Source organism: Anopheles gambiae, chromosome 2, assembly GCF_943734735.2.
Source record: "Anopheles gambiae chromosome 2, idAnoGambNW_F1_1, whole genome shotgun sequence".
In the NCBI taxonomy this organism is placed as follows: domain Eukaryota; kingdom Metazoa; phylum Arthropoda; class Insecta; order Diptera; family Culicidae; genus Anopheles; species Anopheles gambiae.
Genome location: NC_064601.1, coordinates 56,529,004 through 56,555,565, shown reverse-complemented (window position 1 = coordinate 56,555,565; position 26,562 = coordinate 56,529,004). Strand labels below are relative to the sequence as shown.

General features: G+C 36.7%; 1 protein-coding gene across 11 annotated transcripts in view; it reads left to right on the top strand.

Annotated features, from left to right (window-relative positions):
* LOC1275919 (dopamine receptor 1) overlaps nt 1–19,394 on the top strand; it is a 78,944-nt gene extending 59,550 nt beyond the window's left edge. For all 11 annotated transcript variants that reach the window (XM_061650328.1, XM_061650323.1, XM_061650322.1 and 8 more), the window contains 5 exons: nt 371–548; nt 700–879; nt 957–1,086; nt 14,258–14,512; nt 15,758–19,394. In XM_061650328.1, coding sequence (XP_061506312.1) covers nt 371–548; nt 700–879; nt 957–1,086; nt 14,258–14,512; nt 15,758–16,295 — 1,281 coding nt within the window. In that variant the 3' untranslated portion in view covers nt 16,296–19,394. The remainder of the gene's footprint in view (nt 1–370; nt 549–699; nt 880–956; nt 1,087–14,257; nt 14,513–15,757) is intronic.
* The last annotated feature ends 7,168 nt before the right edge of the window (nt 19,395–26,562 follow it).

The window sequence follows — 26,562 nt, the reverse complement described above, 5'->3', positions numbered from 1 at the left end:
AAATGAGGATATTAATTTCGCATAAAGATCGTGCTTGGCTAATACGCCAGGCCAGTGGGATGAACGCACAGAAGCCGCAGTACGCTATTTCACTCGTCGACTCCAAAAGACTTTGTTTATCAGTCTCACCAAAACAAAAACAAAACAACAAAACATAATCATAGCCCCTGTGACCGTGGAACGTTCCTCATACACCGGTTATAAATATTGATGAAGTTCCAGCTACTGCACCTGCGCTTCCCCGTTTTCGAAAGATGCCTTTCCCTAAAACTGTTGCTTTGTTTTTCTCGAGTATCTTAAGTACTTTTCGTGCGCTACTTATCGACTGAGTTGCCCATATTCTACTATGATCACTTTCGCTTTTCTCCAGGTTGTGTCTGCAACGACAATCGGTAATCTGACGTCGGTGAATCAAACCGATGGCTCGGGAGATGGCAGTGGGAGTGGTACGGGTGCTAGCAGTGGGACAGGTATTCCGGGCGGACCCGGTGAGGACACCGATGATGACGATGTTGATGTCTTATCGCCCCTGTCGATGTCATTTCTCGGTAAGTAAGACACGTCGTCAACTTCCGGACACAGGCATTCCCTAGTGGGATACGCCTTTCTTGAAGGGGAAATAATCAAAACGCAAGCCAAGACCGAATACATTACATTGCTGAATACATTGTTGCACATTCGTTTCGTACGCAATTGCAGGTGTTTTCCTTTCGATTGTGATATTTCTGTCAGTTGCTGGCAACATTCTAGTGTGTATTGCTATCTACACCGAGCGAAGTTTACGGCGCATCGGAAACCTCTTCCTAGCTTCACTAGCCATCGCCGATCTTTTCGTTGCCTCACTTGTAATGACTTTTGCCGGTGTCAACGACCTACTAGGTAAGCATTGTATGCCTTTTGTCTACATAAACTAGCAAACGTTCTCATTTATGTCCACTTTTGATGCATCCCAATAGGTTACTGGATATTTGGAGCTCAGTTTTGCGACACATGGGTCGCTTTTGATGTGATGTGCTCAACTGCTTCCATTCTAAACCTGTGCGCTATTTCGCTCGATCGGTATATACACATCAAGGATCCTTTACGGTAGGTACACCCTTCGTGCTTGAGCGCTCTGCAACAAAAACAAACAAACAAACAAACAAACAAACAAACAAACAAACAAACGAACCACAGTTCGGCGTTAAAGTAATTTCTAACGAAACAAAAATCCCCAACAGAGTTGCTGCATATAACTGTGTAAATGAGTAACCGTTCCTCTGTAGGTTAATTAGCCCTCATCTTCGTCTGTCAATCACAAAATAGACTGATCTGTGCAAGTCGATTGAGCAGTTTGCAAATGTACCGCTTGGGTCAACCATAAAAATGACAATCTAATACTAACAAATCGTACGACCATTGTATCCTAGTCTCCATTATTTTTATTGCCTGCTGCGGTGCTGATGGGAATTGTGTCATCCACCGAGCACTTTGTCGATACTGGCTCGATAATAGTACTGATGAGTGTTGTACACAGAGTGTTTGTCGAAGATTTCAATAACAAACCGAAGCCCTTGCTCGACTTCTTTCTCTGTTATCCCATTTTATGTTACATCTTTTGGTTACCCATAGCCATCCAAAGGATTAACTGTTCATTTGCATAGCATTTCCTCTTTCTCTCTATCTCTCTCGCAAGAAGCTTTGGTAGGGCCTTACCTGAAACCTATGGATGGCTTGTTAATCCGGAATCATTTCCGGATTGATTGGATTACACCCGAAAGTGTTTATCCTACTCGACCACAAGGTCGTTTTGATTGTGGCAAAAGGTCAGCTGCCAGCCTTCAGAGCTCTTCTACATTAACGTTGGGCACAGCCCAGTTCTCGTTGGAAACTGTGGATTACGTTGGGAACAAATATTTTGATTGGCAGCTATTTTCCACCATCCACCCAAGCTTACTTTGTTTACTTCATTCACCAACTTGGATCTAACATGCATGCTACACATAGAAAACAGTTAGAAAACATCAGATGGAAATAAAACAAAAGGTTTTTATATCATTTGCGAAATAATATAAAAATAAACATGAAAGCATCGTTACTTCTGTCCCAATTGCAATAACAACACAGGGAAACGAAAATGGTACTATACCATGTGTTCTTCTTGCAATACTTTCCTCACCGTTCAGATACCGCACCGAGTAGCATCCGGAAGATGTAATGTACACAGACTCGAACATACCACGAGAGCACGTGAACCGTTTCATGACCTGTCTGCATTCTCGTTAAATTATTGTAATTTGCATAAATAATGATACAGTACAAAGACGTACCACCCTTTATGTACTATGAATGCTGAATGAAAATCCCCCTATTGTTCTACAATGGCTATGACAGGGCAAAACAAGCAAATTCTGGAACATACATGAGAATACTTGTAACAGTGATGGTCTGACAGTATAGCATTTTGATGATTTTCGTTTGACTGAATTATAAATAAAGGTATGAGTTATATGATGCACATAAGATTGAACGACGGACATAACTTAGAACATGTGATATTATTTCTGTATTCCTATCTCAAATGAAGAGTCCTAATTACGAAGCAACATTATGTTTCATGTCTGTACCAAAACGATTATGAAACACTAAGGATCAATATGACTAGAGACTACAGTGGCCGCCACCTAAATTCGGACACCTCATATTTTCACCTTTTATCTTACTTTGCGGCACCATGGACAGCTCCCTTGATCATTTATCGGAAAAATCTCTTCACACGTCTTTGAAGAAACTTTTTAACTATACATATAGAAAAATCAGATCGATATCTTTTAAAATCTCGGAACACCATTCATAAATGTGATAAAAGGTATGAAATTTGTGCGGTCCAGTAAAAGTCGGATAGTCCTTATTTCATATCAAAATAACCACGTAATTTGTCAATATTAGCTTGTATGATGCTAAAATAATTTAATATGAGTAATTATTGGCCCATCAGCAATACGGCCGAAGCCGTTCTTTCTGAATAAAAAAAAATTATTGGCCCATCGGCCATCGAAAGTTATGGGGATGCATACCTTTACCCTTTACTTGGAAATTTTATTGGACCTGGACAGTTCTTAGTTCAACCTCGTATATCGCCTTCACACACGACGAGACACGAATTACAAATGCTGCATTTTCACAACGCTAATGACTAATAACGATAACTCAAAATTTTAGCACTACTTCGGCAAATGTTGGCTAGCTATATGGCCATTTTGCTAAAGAAATAAGACTTTTATCTTACAGTCGACCTCATACAATTCACGCCATTTTAAAGTGCTTGGTTTCTTGAGATTTTTGCGGAACCATAGCACAGTGGGCAACCGCCATACAAACGCCGGGATGAAAATCAATTCCTCGTGCTATTGCAATTTATCTTCATTCAATACAATTGCTCTTACTATACAGGGTAGTCCTACAATATTGCATTATTGCGTATCAGTTAACAGCATCAATAATAATTGTTAGGAATTAAAACGAAGGCGGAATAAGTTACTGACTGAAAACGATTTTTTAAAGTATTATGCACTAAAAAAGTTGTGTTTTTCATGGTTTGTTTGGAAAAGAGCCTATTCCTATCTTACGACCTCATTTATGATTTATTAATCATTATTAACCATTTGTGAACTTTAAAAACAAGTTTTTGCAAAATATTAAGACATAACATCAAATTATGACAAAAAACCTTTCCAACGACACATTGATTATCAAAATCTAACCATCATATACTAAAATATGATGGTTTATGTTCGGTCGAAAAATAGCTCAAAGTTGGGACAAAAAACCCAAAGTTTACACTTTGATGGCCTATATCTCAGTAAGTTTAAGATAAAAACGTGAAATATTTTGGTTTCAACTAAGTTTAAGTATCTTTTTTAAGAAAATGATTATGGTGTAAACCTGCGATGAAGTTGGTGTTTCGATTTTTATAAAGGCGTTTGCCCAATGTGCATAGGTAAAGAGTACCCTGATCAATGAAATAAAGAAAGTGCTATTCCAATAAATGGTCTCCGTACTCACCAGAAATCCTCAAAGTCAGAAAATGGGTGAAAATGTGAGGAGACCGACTTTAGGGTGCCTCCAAGAAACAACTACTAAAACACATACTACATGCCATCTTCGCGAATACCTTCCCAAACAAGCAACAATCTATAACTTTAATGTAACGTGAATCGAACTATAAAGACCAAATGTTGAAACCTTCTTCCTCAGTGTATACATATTAATACACCCGTTTTTCTTATGTTATAATGTACAACCTATTTCTGCTATATTCAAATAACTACCAAGTTCTTCGCGGGCCGTATGTTTGGCATGTCTGATCTAAATAATCAACAAACGGCACTGAGGCAATTAGGTCTTAAATTACAGGCATTTTCATTACTCCTTTATTCGGATCTTCTAAAAAAATAAGTTACTCTAAAAATATGAAAAACATTAACATTATCTTTAAAATTACTATATTATTTCTTTTGGAATCTTGCAGAAACGGTATTTGGCTGAATAAGGCCATAGAGCGCTTGGCCTAGGTTATAAACATCCAAAATAGTCGATGGGCCAAAAATGACTGATATTAAATTATTTTAGCATCATGAATGGTGTTCCGAGATTTTAAAAGATATCGATCTGATTTTTGCATGTGCAAGGTTAAAGAGTGTCCTCAAAGACGTGTGAAGAAAGTTTTCCGATAAATGCATTGATAGCGATCATTTTTAATTCGATGATTTTGTTTTTTTTTTTTTGGCTATCGCGATGTATGTGCATATCGATCGATGAATGGATGAACTCTCGCATCCATTTTAAAAATAGATGGTACATTGAACACTTAAAGATAACATGTGGGACGGAATTTGACATAAATATTATCTATTTTATATTATCAATATCCAAGGGCCAAGGGCTCTTGTAAACTTTAGAAATAGATTTCATCAAACCCCACTGGTTGACTTTTTGTTTTGGCTAACGGACATTAATCCATCGTATCTGGTGTGAAAGGGGTTTTTTTAACAAAATAATGAAAACAATACATATATGAGCAACATAAAAAATTATAACTTTATAACTTATATATTTGAAGTAACTTTAAACTTATTCACAACATTTTGTTATACTACTCTATTACAGTTATTTACGTAGCACGATATTGAAGAAGAAGATATTGAGTTACAGATTTATATATTGAGACATGCCTTTACCACTAGTGGGTTTGGCCACTAGTGACTTATTGATTACCCGTAATTTTATCAGAATAGTCAAGAAAAGTCAAGATAACGTTTTAGGAATAATTTTGGCAGGATAATCCTACGTATGAGGGTACGGTCCATTCGGTGCTTGAACCCATTACGACTGTGTTAAATCGTACGAGTTGACATAAGACCGGCCTCCTGGTGATCTAACGGTTCTAAATTTGCTTTCCTTTCAGCAAAGCTTATGTCCAATAGTTACATTTTTTTAAACAAAACCCTTTTCACAACATAACTGCTCTATCTATCATTCAACCATCAGTGCATTCGACCACTGTATAGATTTTATCTCACCTCAATGTTATAAGGGTTCTTTGCTAGATTTCCATTTCATTAGCTAACTATTAACCACTGAAGTGACACCATAACAATAACAACGCAAACTTTTGACCCTCTGCACCAAACCGGCGAGATAAGCATTGGAAGAGATATTCCACTATTCCTGCTAGCCGATTAGAACTCCTTCTTAATGGTGCTGTTTTCCCCCACAGCCTATAGTCTTTCAGACGAAAGCCTTAGCAGACCAGAATTGTTTTAGTAAAAGACAACACAACCTGACTCAACGAGCAGGGAGAATGAGCAGGTTAAGAGATAAGTAATGCATACCTACCACTTTAAAACGGACAATAGAACATAGCTTCAGTATGAATGGTTTGAACTATTCATGGGCATGTCGGGTCGAGGAAAACCCGGAATTAGCGAGGAAGATAATTGAATTAATTAATTAAAACTTTCACTACAACTTCCCAGTTGAAATCCACCAACAGCCAATCAAACACATTGTCCAACGAGAAGATAAGCATTTTAGTTTCGCCCAAAAATGTTTTGAATTGTTTCGTGAACTTTATGTCCAACAAAAAAACATAAAAAAAAAACTTAAATTAATTGGAAGCCGCATATCTGCTGGAGGGGTTTTGAGAAACTGCATCTAATATTTTATTTTTGGTCCACTCGAAATCAACGTTAGATATAGTATAATATCAAAGACAATCATTTCATCCGTTTAGATCATTCTTATTATCATCTTACTTTGTCGTACTTATGAACTAAGTTATCATTGAAACATTTTTTTCCATCACTCCTCTGCTGTGATCATTTGTTTGACCTAATTATGCGCAATTATGCACGCTTAGGCTGTCACCAATTGGTTGCAAACTTAGTTCCTGTATGCAACGTACTCTCATCACATACGGGGTACGGGTATGTCAAACGCAATTAATCACGGCGCAATGTAGACGATAATCTTATCGTGTTCCACTAAAGGCAACTTTATGCGTAAGGTAACAAAATTTCGAAACAGCAACAAATGTTATATTCACTGACAGATGACAGCAAAATTCTTCCTGAGCCAGTTTGGGGTGCTCTGAAAACAGAGAATGCTGTTCAAAAGATTATCACCACGGACACCTTCTCAACCATCCAGTACCCTTTTCAGCTAACAATGATGTAGAATAAAGGAAGACCTCCTCTGTTGCTTCGTTATCGCCTTTTCGTTGCTGGATGGATGTAAAAATATGAAAGGAAAGCATTATTTTCCAAAAGCGCAAACCAAGACTGGGAAACTTCTTTACCGACCTTGTCAAAACTGAACACTTTACCTCATATTCGATAGATGCGACACAACTGAAAAAAAGATCCGCACACTGAACAGGGTGCCAAAGTCAGCCAACCAACCAGGCAGCCATCAAACCTGCTCGACATAAGTAAGGCTCAAGTATTCTTGAGGAATCACTTTGCCTACACATTGCCAGCATAGGTCGAGTCACAACGTCAGCAAACAACACGGAAAGTGTGTACGGATATTTTTCCCTTTGCTGCATTATGCCTCAATATCGGAAACCAACTTTGGTGATGAACTTTCCTTTTAGTGCGCCGTCAAGATTACTACCAACCGCGCACTCGTCTGTATCCCTGGGAATGGCTGGTATTCTGCACAAGGATGACTTTTTGAAAACAACTTCCTCTATCAAGTTTGCATGGACTGATCGGGAGTTATCAGTGCATTGTTAGCCGTTTTTAACATCCAAAGTAAAAACACCTTACACTGACTTCACGGTAGGCTTGTCGTACCGAATCGTTTGCTCTGCTTATGCTGTACTTCGTAAAAGTTAATGTTTAAATCGTATGACAATAGCACATATCAGTTAGACTAAATGGACTCTTTAAAACTAACCATACTGATTATTGTTACCTAAAATAAATCATACAAAAAATGTCTTCATTCAATAATTTTTCTGGATGAATTTGTCTTTATTTCGTGCCTTCACTGGAGTTATATAGAAAACAAAACATTAAAATGTTTTTACTTGCTCCTAAAGCTCGTCAATAATGACGTCAACAATGTGCAAAAGAATTGCGTTTGTGATGCATTACATGGGAAAGCAGCACAATTTATTGTTCAATTTTAGGGAACTGTTTTGCGAACCAAGCACCAGCGAACCAACACGAACGAAAGTGCAATAAAATATCTTTATCATAGCGACCTTATTTTTCCGCAATATATATGGTTAGCACCACATACGGCCGTCAAAATTTAATCAAACAAGTGTCCACCGCCAGTAATACGTTAACTTGTTATTTGTGTGAGTATATTGTCGTGCATATGTATGAAAATAAGAGGGGTTCTGTAGTGTTGCTTTTAAAACAATACTTGCTCTGGCCCTTTATGACTGAGCCCTTTTCTGGCCGGGTCCGTGTCTTGCCTGACCATCTGCTGCATGGTTCATCGATCGAGACTTATGCTTACTACTCATAATTTTCAATTGAGCTGTTTGAAAGTTTCAACAGCGTGCTGTATATTGATGTGGCCAACGCGTCCCAACCGATATGCTCCAGTTCGCTTCATGTATACCACAGACGAGTGAACGTGCGGTTCTAGGATACGATAATCCTTCTTCTTCTGCAACGGGCAAGACTTCATCTCGACGCGTAAAAGGGAGACCATTTCGTGTTGCAACATACCAGCGCTATTCTGCTACCCGTATGACGGCAAGCGGTCATAAACATAAACACCACATCCCTCAAATAACCTGCAAACAGCCAAATGGTGCTATACCGGAACCGGTAGACCTTTGCAACAACATTATCATCACGGTGATGGTGGAGCTGTCGGCTGGAAGTAGAAGATATTTTCAAACTTTCTATTTTTAATAATCATCCACATGGGACGTACACTACGATACATCACCCTGCTGGTGCTCAATGTATATTGTGATGGTTTTACGACGGATGATAGGAAGAACTCGTACACATTTCCGCCGTTTATGTATCCACATGGAGGCTGTAGATACATAAGGCTCCACCATTAATCGATAAACAGTTCCTAATTGATTTATAAATGCGCTATTGAACTGTATTCGATCTAATGAATCTATGTTCGCTTGAAATTGGATATGATAAAGTATTTTAATGAGTGGCACATTTTTGCATATACCATATTTATATGTACCAAATTTAATAAAATTAACACAAAAAAGATCTAAATTATTAAAACCATTTAAAAAATATGCCCAAATATGACGCTTCTGCTAAATTTTAAGAACACGCTTTAAGCATTGTGATTGTTGCTTAGTCTGGAATGCTACCACGCACTCCACCAAAGGGGAATAATTACGGCAATTGATCATTTTTGTAGCATAAAATTGCATTCATTCATTCGTTAGTCCGAGCAGGTGTTTCGGTTAGAACTCGAAAACTGTATCGTTATCACACTACACCACGATTGCAACCCCTCCATGCTACAGTAGCATTTTGGTCAGCGGTTTCCGTCTGGGGTTTTGGGGTTTGTGTCAAGTTAAGCGCATTCGTCGAACGCCTGCTTCCTGCAAGCGTCGCGCTCGTAATGCTGACGCTGTGAGCAAAAACCTTCGCCTGTTTACATGCAACCGCAGTGTTGTACCACTGCATGAACCTACCATACCGAGAGTGTTGGCCACCAAGGAAAACATTACTATTACCGCGTCACTATAGTTTTGAGCCAGCCTTTGTAATAATTATGATTAATATCGATCGTGGAAAAAACCTAGAAACGTTAGCTTGGCTGTGCTTGCAATTTGCAAAAGTACGTAACATTGTACACACTAACGTATTCCATGTCGGAATATTTGAAACAAGTGATTTGCAATGGTTAGCAATAATGGAAAAGCTGTGTGATATAATTACGTTTTGTTTGAGAAACGACGACGGTTTTTTTGTACATTTTTATTTCATTTTTACACCTTGAACAGTATTTGTTCGTGTGCTTTACGATCGTAAATGCGTTCCGATGTATTTTTGTACGCCGCATTATTTCAATCCGCACAAAGCAAAGGTTTGGATCACCTGTGCCACCATGAAGTACAAATTAATGGTACAACTTTCGTCACTTCGTAAATTGCAAAGTTGTTTGGAAAGAAACTTTTACAAACTGTACCTCTAATGAAATTAACTTGACGCTGAAACAAACGGAGGTTCAGGAATTGTAAATCTTATTCGGCATGAGGATAATAATTTAGCAGTATACTATTAGCGAATACCGAAAAATGTGCGGCGTGGAACGAAAACATAACAAAAGCAATAAAAATAATGTAACTTTGTGAAAAACAGTTTAATGATTTATATTGTAAATTAAGAAAACTGAAATGAATATCGAATGACTTGTAAATTTGTCTTCCTATTATTTAAAATTTTCTTTCTTTCCCAGTGTGTTCTTATATTCATTGAAAAATGAATAATCAATAATATTATCAATTAAAATGACGTACGTTTCTCTGTATGTTTAGGCTTGTATCACGCAATAGTTTCAAGGTGGATAGAACAAAATTTGGACCAAATTAAAAAAAAGGAAACACTGGTCTGATTAGCAAATTTGGAGATACGAGATGCCTTATGGTGCCACTTATGGGTTGTAGATCAAACACATCCCCTGAAACAAATGCACCTCTAAAGTTTGTGCAACGAATTCTAATTTTACCTTTATTCGCCCCTTGAAGTAGCGTAACTTTTTTGGCCATCACGGTAAGAGTAGAGATGATAATGAGAGATGTGGAAAATTTTGTCTGCTGATTCATGGGATACTATTACTGAATTAACATTTCGTTAGGCAGTTAACACTCATGAAAATCTAAAAACTGTGTCCATTTTTGTAATGCGAACGTTACTGCAAGCGCAGCAGTTTTACGCCGATAAATAAATGAAACTTATTTTTTATGTTTTTTTTTCATTATTTCATCAATGAATTGAATCATTGAATTATTTCATCAATGAAAAATCCGCCATGGGTTCAAATCTTAAATTGATCGAGTACGGTGTTTGAATTCGGCTTTAAAACTTAAATAAAATAAATTTAATAAAATAAAATGGAAAACGGTGCACTAGCAATCGTATAACATGTTGCAGTCCGTAACCATTCCCATCGCATGTGCAGTGTACGTTCAACTTTTACGACTAATTGATTGACTTTCTTCCTAGCAGAAACAATCGTAACTATCTAACCCGCCCCTCACCCTCCATCCCTTTTTCGTGTCATGAATACTCTTTCTTTTACTATAGTGTTAAAGAAACTTTTCACTACTACAAAAGTTTTCGCTCCTTATGCTTTTCCGTCTTTAGGGGAATACTCATGTGTTATGTTAGCTACCTGGACGCTTCAAGCCATCTAAAAGCATTTCTCATTTTTTCCACACACTGGCACGCAATCGTGTCCCTTCGTAATGGTTTTCTCCAAAGTGTTTAGAAAGCGAACTGAAACCGTCTTTTATTTGAGTGGAACTAATAGAACCGTGACTTCAAACAGAACTTGCATGGCACCCTACCCAAAGACATGATTTTGCCATTTTCGCTTTGCTAAATCTACTTTCTAACTCCCCTGGTAGTTTCGCAAGATTGTGTTTTTATGCGATCCGACAATTCTCCGGACTATATACAACGTAGATTGCGAGCCTGAGCTACATTCACTAGGAATGCTGTCATTGCTTCATTCGCTCATACGACGGATGTAAATCAAATATAAATTAATTTCCAGCATGCTTTTCGACCCCGTATATGTGGCAGCCGTGTTATCAAGATTGTGTAAAGAAAACACGTGAAAAGAAATAAAACTGACTTCCATTTGTATCCGTTCTCCGATCCGCCACCGTTTGCCTGGAGCTAGCTTTTCGAGCTTCATTTTCTTTATTCACCCTCCGACTGCAGGAATTATGGTTGCTTTTGCAAGCTTAAGCATCTGCCTTACCGTGGTCCCAGACACAATGAACAATGATAATTTACAGAATTTCAATTTATTATCCTTTTTGCCACCGCCACCGCCGTCCGTTGCTAAGATAAGTGCGAATCCCTTCTCGTTTACCTCACCAAAGATGAAGAAACCTTGACAAAGCATATCTAATAAGGCATATTTTCTTTTGTTGCCTCACGGACCATCACGGTGGTTTGATTTATTTAGGCAACATTTTATTTACCACGCTAATAAGAGCTTCAATTCCCAGTTATCAAACAATGGTTATCGTATTCAAATAACTTTCACTTTTCTAAATTTATCGTGCTGTCAAACATACAAGAAATGACACATCATAGTGAAATTATGGCTATTCTAGTTAAATACACATGTTTGGAAAATGCTGTAGACAGTTGGTTTTTTGGCAAAATTCAACCTCAACAACCATACTTTAAATCATACATTAAACAGCTGCGAATGCCAAACATTCGCCGAAATGTTGAAAACTTCCGTTTGTTTATAATCTACAAATCCTTTGTGTTTCCCCGTACCGGCCCCATTCCATCATCTAGCTGCCATTGCACACACCTTATCCACGATAATCTTTAACAACATGCCGGCTCTCCCACCAGCTAACTATAGAAAAGATCCGAGGCTTCGTAGGATAAGCTTTCACAATCGTTGCTTGCGGCTAGAACAGCTCCGACAACTTTGCAGGCGCCATGATGTAAAACTCCTTCTAGTTTCAGTGTCTGATGTGGATGCACTTATACCGCTACAACTTTAACATCTGACTGATCAAACAAGAAGGGTCGCGCACGTATCCTATAAATTTTGCACTTCACAACCAGAACGCGGTTTAGTTGGTTTTTTTTCTTGAACCTTAATACTTACCGCAAAGAAAGTATTACATATTTTTTTACTACATTTAACAAACAAACCTAACTTGAAATTTTTTTCGCGAAAAACCTGTCATGGATCATAAGCCTAGCACAGTTTTATTAAAATTTTATGCGTACAGCATTTGTTATTAATATTATCAATCCGTATAAAGCTCTTCGAAAGGAACAGTTACCAAAGTACCATGAAACAATGCAGTTGTAAAATGTGGTGTTACTTCTACTTACATTCTGCCCAAAAGGCAACTACAACATACGACTTTCTTATGCAATTACATTGCTTTCCTGCTATGATAATATTTTCACCCGTTGTTTACTTCGTAAGCTAGAATATTTCACACACACTCCGATGAAAGATATCAGCGAAGTGTAATGCGAAACAACAGCTTTTATTGAATTCATAGCGAGTCACAGGTTGGCCACGATTCTGTGTTCCTTTTTTCAGCCAATTTGTTTCATACCCTATTCAACTTGCTTTCCAACCTCACCGTTCAGGCAATCCAAACGGTTCAAAAGTACAAATGAATACAAATGCTATCTAATGTGCTGCTTTAACATTCAGTGTGCCACCTGGTCGTGGCAAAATGGCTCAGTTATTGAATTTTAAGTTTTGCCTTATTTTGCTGTCGGCCTTATTTTAGAAGGGGAAAATGTGTTTGAATATAAATAGTAAAAGTTTTCCTAGGTTAATAATTATTTTTTTTGCAATATTCATACATGCCTAAATTGTATTTCCTGTAATAAGGTCACATATTTGCGTGAAATTTGCGTAATTCGTAAATCAATAAATGTTTCAATTTTGAAAGTGCTATAAAATATTGTTTTCATCGCGTTTAAATATGTTGCTACAAGCTATTTTAAACTGTAATTTTGAATAGCCAATATTGAACACACTTAAAAAATGACAAATAATTATGTTAAAGCTACGAAGTTTTCAACCAGTTCAATAATACTACATGTTTTACTCAACTTGCGTAAGTAATTTTAATGTTACGCAGTTGTCTAGTGCACTATGTAGGTGATAAATGCAAATGCGTAGCTACCTGCGTGTAGATGCGAGAAGGTAATGCGTATTTTCACTGGATAATAATAATTTCACACCAGATTGCCAGTATGCCCCATTGGCTATTTTGAAAGTTCTTCTGCCGTAACTAGTAAATGGTTTAAATAATAAAAACACAGCTATTTGTACACAGTTGCTTGGACTCGCACACTGCCACTATAAATACAAAATAACACACCAGGCTTTGCTGACTTCAACTTATGTGTACTTAACATATGTACTACCCATCCTGCTTTATTACGAATCATCGTGGGAACGAATAGAGCTTGGTTGTAGCGATAAAAATAAATAAAATAACTACGATCCGATGCGTGCTTTTTGCTGTGCTTAATTCATGACACACACTTGTAAAATGTTCACACATTTAAATTGGCGTCATTAATGACACGAAAATTTTACCATTTTGCTTGCTACTTACCGTAGTGGAATGGTGAACAGACAATTCAATCTTATTTTTCAGCTATGTAAAAAATGGCTCGTTATGTATCACTTTTTTGAATTACGATACATTTTGATGAAGCTGATTACTTACTATCCATACGTTACTTTCTCGTTTTCATTTGAATTTCGAAATGTTATTACAATTGTTCACACACATTTAAAAGAGATACAATCGAAATGGGTTAATTATTTATGCTTGCACCTAGGGTTGCTCATTATCGATCCTTCTCTTTCCGTTGCATTTATTTTAATTAACCGTTATCATTACTTAATAATTTTCAGTTTCTGTCACTGCCCTGGGATCCTTTTTTGTATGTGTGTGTGTCATCAAAATGTTAAACAATTCCATTCACTAAAGTTGATTTAATACCCGTATCTTTCCATCCTTTTTCAGATACGGTCGATGGGTAACCCGACGAGTGGCTATCGGAACAATTGCCGTTATTTGGCTTCTTGCAGCACTCGTATCGTTTGTTCCAATATCACTCGACCTACATCGAGACAAAAGAGACAAAACGGACACATCGCTCAAAATCAATGGAATCAAATACGAGACCTGTGCTCTTGATCTAACACCAACTTATGCTGTTGTATCTAGTTGTATAAGCTTCTACGTACCTTGTATAGTTATGATAGGTATCTATTGCAGGTGAGTAATAAAAAAAAACACGCTATGCGGTTCTTCTCAAACTAAACATGAAACTAGTGTTTTTTATTCAGAACGGTGTAGTTTCATATATCGAATCAAAATTTAGCACAAAATGAAGTGATCATTTTCATGGATGTGTTATTCCAATGAACAAAGCGTATGTTTAATCTACATCGCGAATTTCATGTGTTTCAAGCTCTAGCAATATGATAATGTTCTATGCTAGTCGAAACAATGATTTAATCCTTCTCGGGAGTTAAACGTTTGCTCGTGCTTGCAAACGTTGGTTTTCGTCCAGCCCCAGAACGACTGTGGTCATTGAATTTGGTCATTCTCAATTCAAACAACTTTGTAGAACAGATTAAATTCATCCTTCAATCCTTTCCTGAAACACTAGTGGTCCATGGTATTCTCCCACCTGTGTGAAGTAGCTGAATAAAGCAACATTCCTGCACTTCTATGAAACGGGATTACTGTGTACCGATAAGCGATACCAGTTTAATTTTCAGCTTAAAAATTTCGTTTCGAAAAGTTTTAATTAAATTTTACCTTCTTTGATAGTAGGTTTATCTTAATTCAAAGTAGGTTAGGTAAATTTCCTTTTATTGTGTAAAATAAAAAAAGAAAAATATTAAATCAGATGTTATAAACAAAGACATAGCCTACAACGTTTAATTGTGCTCATTTTTTGCCAATGTTGGTTGCACCTTTTGGCAAAATTGAATTCAAGAAAACATTCACACAAAGCTTTTTTTTATTATTGGAAAATGTAGTAATTTGTAATATATTTGTGAAAATGTCAATCAAAATTAAGTCTCATACACATACTTTCAACTCACTTTTGGAGCATTATCAATCACATGCTGAGACAGAAATCTTTTCCAGTCAAAGACCAACTCTATACGCTTTTAGCCATCATCTCCTAGCCGATGTATGTAGATTGTAACGGATGACCACTAGGATGACCACATGACAAAAAAGAACGATACACGTTGAAAGGGAAAAAAAACATTGCATCTACGGGCCGGAAAAGTTGATAAAGAAGCATTATTATTTCCTTTCCAAATATTCGAAGAATCTTGTAACACAACCAACCATTGCTTCCAAGAAGGTTCGAGAAAGTCATCTGCCTGTAACGAACCCAAACAATGCGTATCCTCTACCTTTCCAAACGGTCGATTTGTGAAATAATATCGTGAGCTCGTTTGACTATGTTTTTCTACATTTCCTGCTCCCCCTTCCCAGGTTGTACTGCTACGCTCAAAAGCACGTCAAATCTATTCGTGCCGTTACGCGTCCTGGAGAGATTAGCGAAAAGCGCTACCGCAGCATACGAAGGCCCAAAAGCAGCAAGAACAAACTTAAACTCCGCCAGCTCGCACACACCGCATCATCACCGTATCACGTGTCCGATCATAAGGCCGCGATCACCGTTGGTGTGATAATGGGCGTCTTCCTGATCTGTTGGGTTCCGTTCTTCTGTGTTAATATCATCGCCGCGTTCTGCAAGACCTGCATTGGGCAGCAAACGTTCAAGGTGCTATCTTGGCTCGGGTATTCCAACTCAGCCTTCAATCCAATCATCTATTCGATCTTCAACACCGAGTTTAGGGAAGCTTTCAAGCGAATCCTTACCAGCCGAAGCTCCTGGTGCTGTGGCCAGGAAATGGGAAACATTTATCCCCGTAGCAGCGATCGGTACGTGACGGATTATGCGGCGAAAAACGTCGTGATGAATTCGGGCCGCTCATCCGCCGACCTAGAGCAGGTGTCAGCGATTTGACCTTACTAAGCAACATCAACAACTTTACAAAGCACTAGAGCTCCCCAATCCCATACCCGTAACGAAGCAGCTGCATTCTAAAGAGCTTAACCATTCCAACACACTCACTGAGATAGTGTCATTGGTAGAATATCTGTAGAAACACGTAAAAGCAATCGCTAGCTACAGACTTCTAGCGCTGGCTACTAAAAGATCGTACGTACGAGCCACTCACTTTCAAATCCATGGAATGTTGTCACTTGTCATACGATTATAGTTGCCAATAGCTGGTGTGCGCAAAAGAGCTGTACTTTAAAGCGCACTCACTTACGCCGGTTTTGACCTGTCCAACACCACCTAATGCACAAATACAAAGATTGCACCCCTTGACAGCTAGGGTTTAGGGATTTATGTTCTCGCTGTTGTTGATGTTGAAATTGTAGAGTGTAAAATCAATATGAAGAAACCAAAACGGACAAAGAATCGAAAAGTTTAGCTTGCCGTTTGTAGTAAAATCCTTTTGATGCAGTTGCAAGCGGTCCAATACTCTACCGAGGCAAACCCTAATATAAAAAAATACTCACATATCTGCCAATATTTTCGAAGCTATGTAGATTCATTAGGTAGATTTATAAGAGACAGAGTACCACAAATAGGAAAAACGATCGAATAAATATGTAGACGACTAAGATCGATTAATACTAGAACACCCCCAGTGATAGATAAATTAAATGTTTTTTTGTTTCTAAAAAATGCGACGTTTTTACCAAGAGGATATACGCGTAGAAAACTTCTAACATTTCCATAATAACTTCTTTGATGTCTCATTCGATATGCATGTTAGAAGTGATCCCCAGAGCGAACAGTTTTTCAATCACTGTACCCATTTCATAAAAGCAAACTTTTTATGACACGAATTTGTTTTACGAAAGTGCCACTGACGCTGAAGTGATATTCTTATCAAATTGAAACTATTTTATTTTGTCAATTGATATTATTTATTATATGTTTCTGTTTGTTGCATCGTGTTACCACTCACCGAATCTCTCACTAATTACCGACTATCTTCCGAACGTGATTCATGTACATGAACACTTGCTCTCATTTTATCACGAACATAATTACACCACTCGTCTAAAAAGTAAAGTTACTTGATGATAAGACTGATTACTGATTATTTATTGAAGCATTAGATGATAAAAATAAGTAAGGTCGAGCAAGAAACAAAAAACATTACCCGTTGTGAAGTGTATAAAGAGCGATCATGTTCGTAACGCTAGGGCAGCAGGGTTTACTGTAATGTTACTTTTGTGTTAAGCAACAGCCATTACACACGATTTAATACTATCCACCAATATGAACCAAAGTGCTGCACGAAACTAATACCCTGATACAATCATGTTTCTTTATCGTACAAATTGTTAATCACTAAAGAATTTATTCACCATCTATCACGATAGTCGCCCTCCCCCTCCTATACAATAGTTTTCAATTCTACTACTAGGGCGAAAACGATGTGTAAGATAACAGAGAGTATTTAGTTGATGTGAATGTTTAAGGAATCGGTATTAATATAGGTCTGTGTAAAACCGTGTATATGTGATACGTAGGTCACGAAATTTGCTGATAATCACCAAATATTTGACACAAGTTCTTCAGGTCTAGCAATGTTCAACTAAAAAACAACATATTTTTTACAATAAAAATGATCCGTTGTATGGAAAAGTATTGTGACTAAGTGATCTTTTTTTAATTTCAAAACATTTGCATCTACCTACCACAAATAAAATCGCAAATTTGATTTTCCAAAAAATATAAAGTTATATGATGTTAAGAAGATTCGCTGTTGGGTTTGTTGTTATAGTTGTTATAAAAACATTTATGCTATAAAATGAATTGGTAAACATTTTGGATGTTTACCTGTTTTTACCAATTCTGCACTGCTCCATATCGGTAATGTTTGAAATAAGTTACAACTGCAAATAAGTTACAACTCTACAAAAATCCTGCCTGTAAATGAAGTACTCACATTGCTCAGCCTAGGTAGCGGACATGGGACCGGAAAACAACGTATAGATTTGTAAAAACCCAAAGCTGTAATTCATTGATGCAGGATTGCGTTCTAACAATCTCTTCCAAAAAAGCATTAGAACGAATTGCTCTCACATTTGCATTGAGCGCTCCTATTTTCAAGCAAATAATAATTTAAAAATAAGAAACGAGCGTTAGCGTAGCGAATGTTTCAATTTAGTCTATAGTTTGTACCTTCCGTAGTAAGACCAATGCCTACCGATACCATACCAAATCTAAAATGATGGAGTTTGTTTACATCCAACGGTTACAATAAAGATAACATTCGGGATGCTGTATGTTCAGCTATACCATTAGAAAAATCCTACCTTATCCCTTATTACCAGCAGTGTACTTACTTACTTATCCGACGCTACAATAACTTGGCGGTCTTTGTCTGCTGCAGTGTACTTATCTATTTAAATCAGGGGTCTCCAAACTTTTCAGTTCGCGCGCCGCATTGCTTCACATATAATGGTGTTGAGGGCCATTTTTCCGTTGCCTGTATCTAATGCGAACGTTTCAATTTCGTTCTTATAAGAAATCACTTGCATAATATACAAAACTCCTATAGCTTTCTATTATTTAAGCTTGGTCTATGTCTCTAAACAGCAACAATTACATTTTCTTTAAAAATAGTCACAATAATTAACTATTTATTTTAACCTTCACAAAGTTGCCATGGGCCGCATAATAGGTTCTCGAGGGCCGCATGCGGGCCGCGGGCCGTAGTTTGGAGACCCCTGATTTGAATTAAATCAGAATCCCCATTTTCTAGTATAAGAAGACAAAATGATGAATGGAAAAGAACAACAAATATTAAAGTAAAAAGTAGCCAAATGGTACAATAGGTACAGGGAAGTATACAATCTGACACTGAAAACTGAAGTTTGGATACAATTTTTGCACACTGTAAAACACAAACACACACATCCATGCAGATTGTATAAGGAATTTGTACAGCTAACAGGAACTCCAAAGGAAAAACATCCATCACGCTGATTTAAAAATGCAAACGATATGAATAAATATGTTGTCTTTGGATAATCAGCACTTCCTCTGAAATACTCTCAACGTAACACAAAGAGACGGTTTTCGGTAAGCGGATATGAAAGAAATGTAATCTACCATATTACTCTTATTACAGCTTCAGCATTTTGTCAATCGTCATTGTCACCTTCTTATAGGTATTTGTGCAGACATAACTAGTGTTGTGTCGTAAGCAAAATAGTTACCCTGATCGGCTAGCAAAATCAGCTAGCTCCATTCTAAGCAATGAGTGGGTTGGGAAATGTGCAAATTTTCTCACGAATGAGCTCGTGGAGCAGTGTACGATTTTGGATTCCATGAGCGGGCTTGTGTGATGTGCAAAATAGTCTTCGAAAACAAAACTAGTTGAATAGAGCGATGTGCGACTATGTGCGGTAAATTTACTCGCGAGTTTAGAAGCTAACACTCAATGTGATTTCAATATTGACTGTACGCTTTGCATATTATAGAATACGTTGGTCCCGATTCGCTCATTACTTTTTGTCTCGATCGGACCACCCGTTCTCGAGATATGCTACACTAAAGTTTCCTAACGATGTTCAAAATTTATCAAATATTTTGTCAAACATAAATTTCTTTACAGTTTATATACTCGGTCATATACTAGCGGATTTTGAATTGGACAAACCCCTGAAATGAAAGGCAGTATATTTTTGATGATGAGCGCGAGCGTTTCGCTTCTCTCGCTCAAAAGAGCTACTTGACTCCTACCTACCTTCCTACCTGTTTCTCATTGTTGCTAACATATTTCAGCAAAACAAACTTTTTTTTTCACAAGAATTAACACGCGTGTCTATAGAAAAGAGCCTAAACCTGGTTCAACCATGGAACCCAACCATTCTGTTAGCACACAAAAATTGATTTACTTTTCAATCAAGCTCTGAGAGTCCTCTCAAATCTCTAGCATGAGTGACAGGAGATAGGAACGGCAAAAAAGACATGACCGATTCTTCAGTTTTCCAACTCCAACGTAGTAGTAACTTTGCTTTTTTGCAGATGCTTTGAAAGCGCAGCCGAAATGAATACGATTCGGAGTGGCGTTGTGGGTTAACGAAAATAGAAATTCATTACCCTCCGTTTGCATAGGACTAGTCGTGTCGAAAACCCGAATGTCTCAGCATAGCTGTTCTATCAAAACGCAACAGTACTTCATTATACGGGAAAGAACCTGTGCTATCGATTAAATGACTGCTAGTGGAAATGAGAAAGGTAAGTAATGTAATGAAAAAAGGACAATTTCTCCAAGCTGCGGAAGGTAAGGAATGACAATGTAAACTACCAGACTAAGAAAAAGGTAGTCCAATTTGGTGCCTTCTCTAATTTCATGATCCATGCCAGTAGAACCGACAACTTTTAACGAGTTTTTGACACTGTCAAAACACTAAAGAATTTCCACCGCACTTTTGTACCTGCATTAAAAACGTATATATATGAGACATTTTAATGTCAAAAAAGAAATAAAAGTGTTCTGTGGGCCATCTGCTGTAATAATTGTATTTTAATGCCATTAACCTATTGTTCCCATATTCATCAAGTAAACAGCTATCGCTGATTCATTTCGTACTACATAAGAACATAGCTACTGACTACGTAAAATCCTCGTCCTAACTTATTTTTACGGAATATTTTATGCATAGTAAATAACTCTCCAAAATAACTGTTTACGAAAACATTTCAAAACATAAGAGATGCTCATAATATCTTATGATGATTATGATGATGCTCGACGATTTCCAATCATCACAGATTCATCAATGATACGCATCCCATACCAATTTGTTGATATACATTATTTGTTGAGTAGAGCCGCACAAAAAGTGGACGGAATTATTTAAAAATGATTGCAACCACATTGCTTATCATTTGTATTGATCTTCTTTTTTTTAATTTAAGCCAGGCTCATAATGTTACAATAAATATATTAACCTTGATCTCTTTTTACATTAAACGTTTATGTGTCAAACCGAATTGAATTAATAAAATTCTGAAAGGAGAAAATCAAAATATAGTTTACACATATGCAAATTTCCAATTATTTCTATTTTAAGTCAAGAGATTTGCTAATTACAATCACTCTCAAGAATGTTTCACTTCATTTTTATATTGCTAAAATTTTCAAGAAAAGAAAAAAAAAAACAAAAAAAAACAGAACAAATTATATTTTTTTTACTCATTGCTTACCCTATCCTACGAAATCAAATCGATATTTTATGTTTAATTTCAAAGAAATCACATTATCTGGATCAACCTTTTCATAAGAAGTTATTTAAAATTCCAAACATCACTTTACCAGCTTCAGGTAATCTACACCATTTACACGATTAAATTGAAATGTTGCATTTCCATTTGCAGCTCTCCTCCGCTCTTCAATCAGTCGGACAGAAGCATTCAATGCGAAATGTAATTAAGGTCCAAAAGCTAGGCCAAACACACTGACTATACAACCATTTTGTTAGCGAATCGTTTTTTTACGCGCCAGTTAGACCGAGAACATTTGCAAAGAAACTGATACATTTGATGTAGCGCTCTTTTTGTACTATTTTCTATGACAGACTCGATAATCTCAGTGTTTTGCGTTTTTTCTTCAATTTAACCAAGTTTTACGTAACAAATTGCTTCCGTTTAGCTTACCCACATAGACTCTTTCAATGTAAAACCGATGTAAAATATCACATTCATTCAATCTAATTTTGATAAGATTGCAATCGACCAAAAGTTAACGCATGTCATCCACAGAACTTAAATCATACATGAATGCTAAATTGGTTTGCCAACTGCTTTTTATTCCCTTTACAAATAATATGAAGTTGTTACACATAAGGAGATTATTCCTAAAAACATATGATGTGTGAAATAAAAAATGACAATATCATAAAATACAATGATAGTTAACAAGAAATACACAAAACAAGCATGACTTAAAGAGTATGTCAATGTTTTATTTTTTATTTATTTGTAACTATTTCTCTAAACTGTGGTTGCATTCGAATGTGTTCCTTTTTTCATTAGCAATTAATTAACAAAAAATTAACAACAAAATCATCTCGTGTGATAAAACATAACTTTTATTATGTGTTCAGTGTTTTCATTTTTATAGCAAAAGAAACATGGCTACAACAGCTAAAGAACAATGTTCAACTTTGCTTTCAAAACTTTTCATCGAATAATCATGAGGACATTCGTACCAGAATCTAACTTTTGGACCAAACACTTGGGAAAAGATGTGACCTTGATGATTTACTTGTACTAATATTTACTACCATCAGACACTAAACATTTGGTACTTTCCTCGTTATCTTCGTCATCCCAAACTACCTGAAACTAACTTTATTTATTTTTGCTGATTTCCGACGAGAATTCACCAATATTCGTTCCAACCTTCCCGACGGTGAAACGAGTCATGCTTTAAGAAATGGTGGCATGCTGCTACTCTACCGAGGATTCTGGTAATTGATGAAATGAAATACCTTTGCTGATTATTTCCCATATGGATATGAAGATGGAATCAAGGCTCAAAAAGTTCAAACGAATATGATCGAATGCGTACCCTGAGCCCTGTATGTTCGATCTTTAAATATAATCAGATTTATCAAAAAGGTGTGCCTAAAGCTTCATCAGTCGTAATTAGAATAGTTATGGATTTTGTGAGTAAGTATCCATTGAAAATACTTCATTAGACATTTTATGACCGTTTTGTGTATCGTATGTTAGTATAATGTATCCGATTTGTACATACTTTTGTATGATAATTATGTATCCGATTCAATTTGGAGTATAACTCAAAACTTTATGCATAAGGAAGCATGAACAACAGATAGGTAAAATAACCAAATCCTAGTGTTCGTAAGTGTACCCAAAATGATATTTGACGTGATCGGAATTTTGGTGTTACTGGTGCTCCTTGGCATTGGCCACCAACAGAGGGATCGTCAATATTCGATTGATAGTCCATTAATCTTCCCTCGCTCAATGCGACGCTGTAGAAGTTGTTTTACATAACTTCCAATCACTTTGTCAGTGCCTAAGAAATTCAACTACAAAAAAGGAACAAAAAAGTTCTACTCACCCATAAGCTCCCATTTTAGCCTTGCCCATTACTCGCTCCTTCCGGAAGCGGTGGAAAAAGAAATTGAATTTATCTATCACCGCCACACTTTGCATGTAATGTGTCCCTCCTTGATGCCCCTTCTGCTATCGATAATACCTTCGATCCGGCCCCGTGAAGGATCTCAAGCCTTTCGTGCGGTTCGGTTCACCCTCGCAACCTAGAGATTTTTGCCACCGTACGTACGTAGACCGATTTTTCATGTCCCGAGCATATTATTTTCTTCTACTCGTTGGTCACGGAAACCCGATGACAGATTTGCGGGGGATTTGCGCGATGCAAATTGTTGTCCACATGGTAACGATGGTTCCCGAATTTTCTCAATTTAACCATTTCAATTCATAGGACAAGGTGTAATAACTCGAAGCTAGATGGCATTCCAAATCATAGAAAAGTCTCTCGGAATATACTGTGATAAACATACGTATGTTGAATCACCGTAGAACTTTTGTTGGATGTATCGGGTCACTCCCAGTAACTATGTCAACTATCATGTTTGTTTGCTCATTTCAAATTCTCTACAATCTGTTTCTGATTTTTAAATGCTGTTATTATAGAAGTAACTTTTTTAGACAGAAAACTCTTTTTTGTTTCAACTGTTTTAGAACAAAAAACTTGCTAAGGTGCAAAAAACATAATCATAAAATATGTAGTAAATACCGCTGTTAAAAAATAACATAATTATGCATGGCGATAGTTCCATTCTACAACAAAAGAACACTTAGAAAGCTTTATTGAACCGTTGAGGGAAGTGAGACATCAAAGCAAAATCAATTTTACCCTTGTCGATTAAATGTAAGGATTCATTTTCTACCTTGAAGAACAATTCAATAAATCAAGACGGAAAATGCTATTTTAAGCAGCAAACAATGAAACTTTTTTTCTTGTTTTGCCTATGTTTCTACATTGGTTTGAAAAATATCAACTACAAGCTCCACAGACACTCAAATATCTACTTTGGAGCTTGCGCTCGCCAACACAAAGTTCTTCCGGAAATAATCAATCAAAGAACAAATATAAATACATTCACGAAGTCTTTCAAACATTCCGCAAACACGATGGAGGTGAATCGCTGCAAGCTGGTTGTAGTAGTGCACAGGGGCAAGCTGTCTGGAGAAATTGATTTATTTATAGCATGCTTACCACTTGCTCTCAGGAAATGAGGATTTTGCTAGCGCCATGCGATTGAACACACCGTGAATTTATTAATAAGCGCTATCTTTTAGATTTGCGTTTTTTTGCTTTGATTTTTTTTTCATTCGCAAGCACCTAACCTTTTGCATCATTGGGCAAATAAATGAAAGGTTAATTGAAATTGCAGGGATACGAATCGAGTAGTATTAATCGAAAAACAAAATAGTATGTCATAAATGGTACTAAACATTTACCCGGCTCCGATTCCGCTTCTGGAGCTGATTACGAAATCGGCTCCGGAATCTTTAATGTATCCAAATCCACTGGTAAATGGTCAATTATTACGGATATTCCGAAACTGATTCCGATTCCGGAGCCGATTCCTATTGCGAGGCCGATATCGATTCTGAAGTCAATTCTGGAGACGATTACGATTCTAAAACCAACTATGGAGACGATACCAGAACAAATCGGAGCTAGCTGAACAAGCTTTATATATCTTTTCATTAATTCCCACTAAATAACAAACAAATAAAAAGCCGAACTTGCTGCTATCCCAAATCCAAACTCGCATTGCGTTTTGATGGATATTTATTGCGCTTATGTCTTGATTATGTTTATGAACAATTGTCGACTTGCTAACTTTGTTGATATGAAAGGTAAGAAAATTTGAAACCGGGGAAATTTTAAGCCGGGTCGTGGGCCAGTTCCCGTATTTGTTCTAATAATTTGTTCAAGGCGGGTAACCTGCTAGGCCAATAGGTTAATAGACTGAGGGCAAAAAAAACCTGTTTGTAATATTTTATTTTGTCATTATTTTATGAAACTGCACGTGTTATGATGAATTGGTTGAGTAAGATAAACTAAACGTAAGTATAAAAAAAAACTATTTTGCTATTACTATTAAAGAAAAACGGGCAAAAAAAGGCAAATTAAGTGATAAAAAAACAACAAATAGTTTACTAGGTACTACCCAAGAATATGTAAAGACGGACGTGTAAATTTAAATAAAAGCCATGCATAATCGGTTGTGATGCATGCAACTTTAGCGCACATTCAAACATTTGTTCACAACATTTGATATTGTTGTAAAGTTAATAAAATAACAAAGGTAAAACCTCCAAAGATTCCATATCACTGAGATACAGCAATGCAAATGGTAAACTCTAGAAAGTGCAGATAAGTCGACCAGGAAGTTACTGTAAACCAGATTCACCCCGAGTTTATTCTTCTTTGGCGCATCAACCGCTTTCGGTCTTGGCCTGCTTTACCACTGTGGCTATCAGTAACTTGTTGATTATCCATAGGATTAGGATAGTCAGTGCTGCATACGGTAGTCACGGTCCATAATGGGCTTGAACCCATGATGTGCATGTTGTTAAGTTGTGCAAGCTGACACAAATCCATCACGGATCATTAGCATAGAGAAATGTTTTGTACAACATTATTCGTACATATTTCTAAACAATTTAAATAATGAAAAGATTACTCAGTTTGGAAAGACAAGAAATTTTCTCATTTTCATATACTTACGGAATGTCCAACAATAATTATCAACACGTTTTGTTTCGCGCCTTTAACACCTTGATTGTCAGGGCTATCATACATAATAGCCAATTATGAATCCTGGGGATCATGGCTATCATATATGATATCTAAGGGTAACTGATTTTAAATCTTAATTTCTTCTAAAATATAAGGCGCATTATCATGATATTTTTTTATAAAAAGATAAGAAAGAACGCAAGCAGTATAATGATTGAATATCTGAATAATGAATTCCTTTAAATAGCAAACTGATTCCCTTAAAAAGTCAAAAAATATAAATTGAAAATAAAAATTCTTTCGATTAACATATTGTAGCCACATTATTTCTTGTAAAAATTTTAATTTTCAAACCATGGATAGCCATTGATAGCAAATATAACT